The sequence below is a fragment of the Trachurus japonicus genome, chromosome 13, assembly GCF_045865225.1.
Source record: "Trachurus japonicus isolate A0001 chromosome 13, Traja_1.0".
Classification (NCBI taxonomy): domain Eukaryota; kingdom Metazoa; phylum Chordata; class Actinopteri; order Carangiformes; family Carangidae; genus Trachurus; species Trachurus japonicus.
Genome location: NC_140919.1, coordinates 10414766 through 10424397, shown reverse-complemented (window position 1 = coordinate 10424397; position 9632 = coordinate 10414766). Strand labels below are relative to the sequence as shown.

At 38.3% G+C, this 9632-nt stretch overlaps 1 protein-coding gene across 1 annotated transcript in view; it reads right to left on the bottom strand.

Annotated features, from left to right (window-relative positions):
- Positions 1 to 9632, bottom strand: part of sdhdb (succinate dehydrogenase complex, subunit D, integral membrane protein b) — a 14790-nt gene that overhangs the window by 2244 nt on the left and 2914 nt on the right. The window contains exon 3 of the mRNA XM_085794810.1: positions 5212 to 5362. Within this exon, the coding sequence (XP_085650936.1) occupies positions 5212 to 5362 (151 nt within the window). The remainder of the gene's footprint in view (positions 1 to 5211; positions 5363 to 9632) is intronic.

Here is a 9632-nt window from a genome sequence, read left to right as displayed (position 1 = left end):
CGGGATGAAGGCTGTCTTTCAAACTGCCTCTGCACCAATAGGGTAGCGCTACGACCAATTAAAATGTACGTCGTCATGGCGTTAAGCCCGCCCAACGACTCTCTAAACAGATAGAGCGCTGTGATTGGTGAACACAAACGGTGTTCGAGACTCAAAACGTTCCTACGGCTCGTTTCTAGACCCACCTACGGAGCAAAGAGATCTGCTGCCGCGAGGGTGCAGCTAGATTTCTAGGCTACCTCATAGCATAATTGCCCAAGTCATTTTTTGGCCAAATTGAGATATCTGCCTAACTTTCCTCTCCTACAGTACCACTGCTGCATCACCTCGCCTTATTGGCTATGTCCTCAACCAATCAGAACACTTTTTAGAGTCCAAAATCACTTTGACTTTGCTTGCTAGAAATTGTGTTTTTTCTTTTTTCCCCGAAAATGTTCAAATATGACTTAGGCAATTATGCTATTAGGCTAATAGAAAAGTTCCTTAATTCATAAGCTTCCATTTGAGTCCAAGATAGCCTTTCTATCTCAAAAGCCCCCCTTGCTGTGGCCAACGGTCTTCTCTATCTGTCTGTTGACTTTGGGGAAACCAGAAATACAATGGTTTCTGATCATGACAGTTACATGTAGTTCTTCACAATAGGTGTTGCATTGTTTGGAGACAGCCTGTAGCTTTCCAGTAGCTGGTAGAAAGGCTATCTTGGACTCAAATGGAATCTTATGAATTAAGGAACTTTTCTATATACATGTTAAGCATAGATATTCTCCATAAAGTGCTTAAAAATAATAATTTTCATGAGAATTTGTCAGGCGAACAGTACTTTTTTTTGTCTTTTTTGGGATGTTGACGGTGATATCTTAAAATCGAGTTGCAACAAACCCCAGAATCTTTTTTTCCTGCCTCTCCCTATGTGTCAAGATACTCTCTGCCAAATTTAGTTGCATGACTATTTATGCCATTGTACTACCTAAATATTTGCATTTACATTTTGCTTTCCCCCCTGTACAGGAACAACAAGGAGCTGCCTGTGTGACTGGATATTGAGTTTTAATGTTTACATCAGGATGAGTTCAACAAATCAGTTCACAACTGTGATTTAAGTAGTTAAATAATAATAAAAATATAGCTCATATCAGAGTTAATATCATAATAGTGTAGTGGCAGGAAAGAACAATTCACCAAATACTGTGTTGGTCATAATAAACCTAGAACAAGTTACTGCTTGTGTCAGTTGATTTAAAAAAAACAAAAGTTGAAATATTTCCATGTATGACCCATTCTGGGTCACAATAGAAGTCAACTTTAACTACTTAAACATGTTTCATTGTGCCCCTAAAATAAACTAACAAACCTTTGTGTAGAGCCCTGTATAAGCAATGTTCAGCTTGTTATACCGGAAATTTTGGTTCTCAGGAAAATTGCTGCTCATCAATTTCCACCCCACCCCCGGGTCTTTGCCACCTTGGTTGCAAAAAAACCCAGGGAAAACCCAATATTATTTATTCTCTGAACTTTTTTTATGATTTTATTCTACAAATTACAATTTTATTCTTGTGATGTTAAGAGTTTTTCCTGAAATATGATTTATTCTGCTATTTAAGACTAAATTCTCCTCATATTTTGACTTTATTCTTGAAACTTTGAGATTTCTGTTTGGGCGCCCGATGCTGCAGGTTTACGTTAAAGTTTTAAACCTGTGAGCTTCAGTAAGTAAACACAGGAATATCAACTCTTTACTTGCTTCAAGTAAAAAAAACTTCTCGGCGCATGTTTGAGTAGCCACCTGACGCTGTCTGTGGAAAAAAATGTACACTTGAAGCAAGTAAAGAGTTGATATTCCTGTGTTTATGACACAAACGGTAGCTTTTCCCACTGCACCTGAACACACCGAGCACGGCAACTGGGTCTCGCGCGAGACTCCGGGAGACTTTGAATTAGATCTAGTTTTACAAACATGTCGGCTTGCTTGAAGTAAATAAACTTCTCGGTGCATGTTTGAGTAGCCATCTGACGCTGTCTGTGGAAAAAAAATGCGGCTTTGAGGGCTGGAAACAGCCTAAACAGCGGAACTTACATCCACTCCCATTCATTGCTGCCGTGGCGATGCGCGGACAGACGCAACTACCGCAAAACAGGAGCGATTAAACTGAAAATCTTCAGATTCATTCTTTTAGACCTAAAATGGTAGGAAAATACACCCCCGAGTTGAATTCGCCTGGAATTGTCCTTTAAGGAAGAAAAATAGCCCAAAATCTCTAAATCGAACAGTGCATGAAAAAACTGTGTTTTTGCCTGTAGCGTCTCGCCTTAAACTGATCAACTGATTTATCTCATACTTGTGTGTGCCAGTGTTTTCTGTTTATTGTGATCTTACTTGAACTGCTCAGCGTGCTTTTTAATTGCCCCTTGGGGATGAATAAAGTTTTTTGAATTGAACTGAATTGAATTGATCCTGATCTGCTTCCTGTCTCACACACACACACACACACACACACACACACACACACTCCTCAGTGCTGTAAAATGCCATTAACCACAGACGTTGGGAACAGGAAGTTCTCCGGGCCTCTTCCTGTTTCGACCTGCAGCAGCGGCGGTGGCGACACCACAGCGTGAAGGGGGCGTGGCCTGTGCTGCCCTACGAAGGCAAAGTGCAGTATCTGTAAAAATGCCAAAACTGAGAAAAACAGCTTTTTGTGTTTTTCATTGTCAGGTTTAAGCATCAAATTCTGAATAACTATCAAGTCTATAGTTGATTAGATAAAGGTGGACTGAATTAAATGTATTTTGTGGTTTGTCTTTCTGACCAATTTTGACCGTTTTATGGCAGATACGGCACTTTGGCGTGGTATTAGCTACAGATACTGCACTTTGCCTTGGTTTCACAGTGATTTTTGCATGGACGGCAAAATAAAAAGCCCAATAACTCTGGAAATTTCAGCAGTACCAATATCAAATTCTACCAGATTGAAGAGAATATGCCACACTGTTGATTGGTAAAAAAAAAAAATGAAAAAATGATACTGCACTTTGCCTCATAGGGCAGTGTAGACCAATGGTTCTCAAAGTGGGGGTCCCCAACTTTTTCTTGAAATTTTACCTTTTTTTTCTCGAATTTTAAAAAAAAAACTTTTTTGAGAAATCTTTATCAGTTTCTTCTAGATTTTTTTAAAAACTGAAGAAGAATTGAACTGAAAAAGAAATTGTATCACTTTTTTGAGAAATTCTACCAATTTTTTTTTGTTTTTGGATAAATTTAACCACTTTTCCCCCCCAGAAATTTCTCTACAATATTTCCAAAAATTCATAATTCCTTATTTGAACGTATACATTGACATTCTTCAGTCTCAGAACAAATATTTGTGTATTTCTTTGTCCCAAGGGGGTCCGTGTCTAGTTTGTGTCAATCCTCCACCAGCGTCCTGAGACTGACGTGTCGGCACATCGCGGCGGCGCTAAGCCGGGGCCGACTGAGGCCGAGCTAACAGCTGCTGACAGGCCACGCCCCCTCCCCCCTCCTCGCCACCGCCAAGACCCACAGACCCCAAGACCCCACCACACACACACCACAGACCCAAAAACCTGCGGCGCACAGTTCACGTGTGTGTGGTGAAGGTCGGTGAACGGGGCGACGCTGGTGAAACGGGTTCAAAGGAACGTCACATGACGAGGTCAGCTGACACAGGAATGCACGCACACACACACACACACACACACACACACACACACACACCATGTTTCCCAGGAGGCCTGAGGTCACTGAACTCCTCTTCACTTGTTGATTTTAATGTTTCTATTATTTTATTTTCTCCACCAGACAAAAAAAATAAAAGAGAAACAACTCTCAGCTCCAATAAACTCATGATGTATATTTCATCCTCTAGGTTCAGACTCTGAACATGGTTTATGCTTGTTTTTTACATAACTGTTTATGTTCACCCAAAATTCAAATTCCACTCATTATCTACTCACCCTCATGTGGACTAAGGGCTGGGAGAAGTTTCAGAGTCCTCCGTGGCTTCTCTGAGTTACGGGGGGCTCCGTGCAGCACTGCATGTCCATATGACGGTTGAGAACGGAGCTCACTTTTCTTCGTCCAAAAAGACACACCAAAAACCATCCAAATACCTCCATACTGCTCGTCTGTAATGTCCCTCTTGTATTGAAGCCCCGACATGAGAAATTGTTCCAAAAAAAATTAAATAAGTCTATATTTTAAGCTTGTTTGTAGCGGAAGCTCCCAGTGTCTCGGTTCACTGCTCTTCCTGTGTCAGTGCAAAACTGACCGGCGGAACAATTTCTCATGTCGGGGCTTCAATACAAGAGGGACATTACAGACGAGCAGTATGGAGGTATTTGGATGTTTTTTGGTGTATCTTTTTGGACGAAGAAAAGTGAGCTCCGTTCTCAACCGTTATATGGACAAATACTGCTGCGCGAGCCCACCCGTAACTCAGAGAAGGCACGGAGGACTCTGAAACTTCTCCCAGCCCTTAGTCCACATGAAGGTGAGAAATTTGAATTTTGGGTGAACTATCCCTTTAAGCGATGTGAATAAAGAGTTTGTGATTCTCATTCTTCTGATTACTGATTACTGATTACTGATTATACTCTGTGTTTAATGTTTTAAATTGTTTGTTTTTATGCTGTTTTATGTTGTTCTTTTTAAAAGTTTTGTCTTTATGTAAAGCACATTGAGTTGCCTTGGTATGAAATGCGCTATATAAACAAAGATGCCTTGGCTTGCCTATCTCTACTCTGAAAAATGATGATTGTTTTTTTGTAATATCATCACTTTTTCCTTGGAAAATTATGATTTTATTCCCAAAGTATGTTTTTTTTAATTGAATTACGATGTTTTCTCCATAATATTACAGTTTTTTTCCCCTCCAAATATGATCTATCAGGTAAAATTATGACTTTTTCTTGAAATAGCCTGAGTTTATTCTGAGAATGACACCTTTATCCTCATGATTTTCACTTTAAATCTTAAACTACGGCTTTGTTCTTGTCAGACGTTGGCTGATTCTTCATTCTAAGAGATAAATAAAGCCAGACATTTTCCAATATTTCTTCACAATACTGGTTAGAGGAAACAGATCTGTCGGGCAAAGTGAAAGGAAGTGAAACTACCTGATCTGTCGACTGTGGTGATTCTCAAAGAAATAAAATAAAGAAATAAAAAAACAACAATGATGTGGTTGATCTCACCAGTGGCCGTGCAGCGTGAGGGCGGCGGCCAGCGAGTAGTCGACCACGGGGCCGGGGCTGAAGTACGCCGCGGGGCCCAGGGCCAGCAGCAGGATGCTCACCACGCGCTCGGCCGTCCAGTGGAGGGACGCGGCTTTAGACCCGGACCCCCCTGCAGAGAGACAAAGAGGCGTTTAAAGGTATGGTTCAACATTTTGGCAAATTGGCCCATTGCCATAATCCCTATAGTTTTGGGATGTCACGATTACAAATTTTCTTGGTACGATTATTGTCAGAGAAATAATCACGGTGTTACGATTATCACGATTATTATGCATTAATTAATTTCACAACACTATGAATGTGTCAAATCAAATATAGTCAAAATATAATGACATTACTCATTGTTTACACAAAATATTTCAAGTATCTATTAATATATGACCAATTATTAACCCCCCAGGGGAAGTGTTTGAAATATTCAGGTCATAAATTGTCATCAATACCAAATGTATGTTTATTTTAATAATTTTTTGTTTTATTTTGCTGTTTTTTTTAAATACAAATGACACGCTAACATTTAAATTCCTACCAATTCAATGTTACGTTAGATAAATGGACCAGTATCTGAGCATTTACCTTGATTTTGGTGCCACATCTGCTGATATGGTTCCAACATAATCTTTTTTGGGAAGTGACGGTATTTAGGAATCTTTACGATTAATTAATTGTGGCGTTTAATACAGCGATTAATTGTGAAAACAAGTAATCGTGACATCCCTACCTATAGTCATAGCAGTAGGTTTGTTACCTTTAATTGTCGGTGCAAGCTATTTTTAGAACGGCAGAGCAGAGCCGCAAGCTGCTCAGAGCTACGCTACGGAGGCTCATGGGATTTCTTGGTTTCCCTCATCAAACTCATCAAATACACAATCCAACAACTCCACAACGCTCTGGTGGACAAGTTGTGACCTACACATTCACCACGCTATGAGATAATAACACAACGTTACCACACAGAGTTGTTTTAGAGGTAAACGCAGAGACTGCTTGATGAAAAACTGTCCCTGAAGGCAACGTGCATCAGCGGTTTTACATGAATTTACCTCTAAAACAACTCTATTGTAACATAGTGTTGCAGATTTATCCAGATTTATTTTCCTGTATGTAGTTTATATATTTTTATGAAAAAATACTAGTTACACCAGCTGACAGTGGGTTGCATCACGTCATTGACCCTGTTATTAATGTTGCATTAAATCAATAATATTGTCTCAGTTACAGGTGAGTTGAGTTTTTTTTTTTGAGTCTTTTCCTTTGAGGCTCTAGAGAAGGAGGAACGTCGTGTCTCTTCTCTCTCTGGTCGTTTCCATAACGAACTGATTTACATGAATTTGTGTGAAGACGTTGTTCTAAAAAACCCAAGGTCACTTCATGTCTGAGAGTTAATGTGTGAAACTAGTGGACGGACAAAGAGACGGAGCTCCGTTACTAAAAGCACTTTTATCTTATCTACACAGATGATTTTATCTCACTGAATTATTCCTGTAACGTCTCAGGACTTTGAACCTCACACCCTTCAACTTCCTCTTATTTATTTGTTGAACTTCCAGTTGTTTCGTTGTTATAAACTTGTTTCTTTGTTTGTTTTTATTCTAGTTTTGTAGAATTGACAATAAATAAAGCTTTGACTTTGACTGTGAAAGATAAATCTCACAGAGCTGAGGATGTGTGAGTGTATTCTGTGAATTTATCCTGAAATCTGTCAGAAAATGTGAAGTTTTGACCTTTAATCCCAGTTAGAAGTCACTGAGCTGCTTCTGTTTGGACTGAAAACATCAGAGAAACATTCAGACGACTGCAGCTAAAGCTAACGCTACAGTCAGATAAAATCACATGTTATTATCAGTAAATCCAGATTGTGATTGATGGCGTGATCAGAATCTGTGTCAGTCGTCTCGGTCTCGTGACAAGAACAGATGTGAAACTTTGTATTTTGTGCAGGTGAGAGATAAACTGTGCGGTTTCTCGTAGAAACGACGTCCTGTTGATCCACTAGAGAAAATAACAGTGTCAGTGTGTCACTGTTTATCAGCGGCTTTTGACCTGTTTCTACGGTTTGTGATTTATTCTGTTCACATTTGCATGCTCGTTTTTGTGTGAGTATGTGTGGGCGTGTGTGCCTTGTGTACTTGTTTCTTCTGTTTTTTTTTCTTCTGTTTTTTTTTTTATATTTCTTTTCTCTTCTTACCAAAACTGTAGGCACTTTACCTCTGGCACTTTAAAATCCAGCACTTTATTATAGATGCACTTTTTGTAAGCAATAATAGCACTTTATAACAGATGCACTTTAATGGTCCTTAACAGCTCCCGAACCTATTATTACAAGCTGCTCTTTCCACTGCAACTAAGGTTTAAATTTGTAATGTGATTTGTGTTATAGTATTGTGATATTGTGATATGGTACTCGTACCATACTAAATGTTATAAATGTTGTTGATGATGTTGTTATTGATGTTTTGTATAATTGTCGTTATGTGTGCTGCGGGACTACAGATGGAAATTAGCCCTGAGCTAAATCTGGTGTATTTACATTTTTTATAATGTTCATTAATATGCAAAGTCCCGTCACAAATAAACAATAAATGAATGAAATGAAATGAATTTCTCCTGCAGAGCTGCACCGAGGACGTTAAGAAGAATCAAAGTTAGTTATTGTTTTAAGAGTGAAATGTTGAACCTCCAGTACAGATCAGGGTTGTTATAGTTCACTAAAACTAAGACTAGCAGTGAATAGAATGAAATCAAAATAAAAAATGACTGTTTTTACTAAAGCTAAACCGAATCTGCAGATAAAACTAATTAGACTCACAATGATCGTCTTTCTCCGAGTAGAAACATGGAGGAGCTGTCGACCTGTCTGTGTGCATTTGTGTGTGTGTTGTTGTGTGTGGTCGTGTTTCACTGAGACTGGATGTAAATATGTGGGAGATGGGTCAGAAGTAGATTAACTAAAGAGATATCAGAGGAGTTCCTGATTAATGAATTGTGTTTCAAATATTTTCATTGTGAAGCAGACCGTATATCAAATATACATCCATCTTTGGTTTATGCAATGCTTCAATATTTTGTAATATAAGTAACAAAGGTGTCCTACGAATAAGTAAATAAATGAAAAACAATAGATGGGAGAAAAATGCTGATTAATGAATTGACGTCCTCATTTGACTGAAATAACTCAAAAACTAAACTAAAACTAAGACTAAAAGACTAAAACTAGTCTATTCCTCACTAAACTGAAACTGTTTCATCTACTAATCAACTAAAACTAAACTGAAATAAAAAGGCAAACAAAAAAAAAACAAAAAAAACAACAAACTAATACACACTTTAAAACTATAATAACCTTGGTACAGATTAGAGTTTAAACCACAGTTAAAAAACACAGAAGTGTATCAGCTGATTAATCGATCATCAAAGTGATCAGTCAGGCCTCACTGAGAGTAAAAAAACAAAATCCATCAAAATCAGTGTTGTTTCTAATAATTGTCTTATCCAAGCCTGTAATAACCCCCCTCAGAAAACTTCACTTTGCATCTCAAAGGAATTTAAGTCTGAAGCTACTGGACTTGGTTATTTCCTACTAGACAAATAACCAAGTCCAGTTGCTTTCGACTTAAATTTGAGAGATACTATGACCTGGACAAATGACAATATGCTCAGGCTTACTGCACAACAATTTGGGTTGGCAGCCCTTAAAATGGTGCTGGAACATGAAAGGTTGGCTCGGAAAATTGCAGATTACAGAAACCACCTACGGTTCAGTCTGAGATGCAGACAACAAAGGCTTACACCAACCAGCCTACGCTTAAATTCCACTATGAGAGTGGAGGAAATCACAGAAAAGGCTCAAAACCAACTCCTCCACGAATGAATTTCCTAGACAAATAACCAAGTCCAGTTGCTTTCGACTTAAATTCCTTTGAGATACTATGACCTGGACAAATGAGAATATGCACAGGCTTTTTCACTTTGCATCAGTTATATTGAAAATACATAAATTTTTTAGTGCTTTTTTAACAAAAAATAGTGATGCCATCATCAACACTGGCATTTCAAGGGTTAAAATACTGAAATGAATTGAGTATTTGGTATTTATGATCAGGACTGAAGCTGATTAAAAGATTTATGAAAAAAAATTAAGAAAAAAACATTAACGTGATATTTTTATAGTGTTTTGGAAGAGGACAATTTTGACCCTAACAGGTACAGGTACAAGGGTTCATTGTTTTTACTTCTTCTTTTTCTTTTCTCCTTCTTTTTTTTTACTATCTAGTGTAAAGCACCTAAATTTTACGGGTTGTTGTAAAGGGCTGTTGCTGTGTAAATAAAGAACATTTACACTGACATTAAATTGACTAAATCTCCAGTAAACAAGTCGA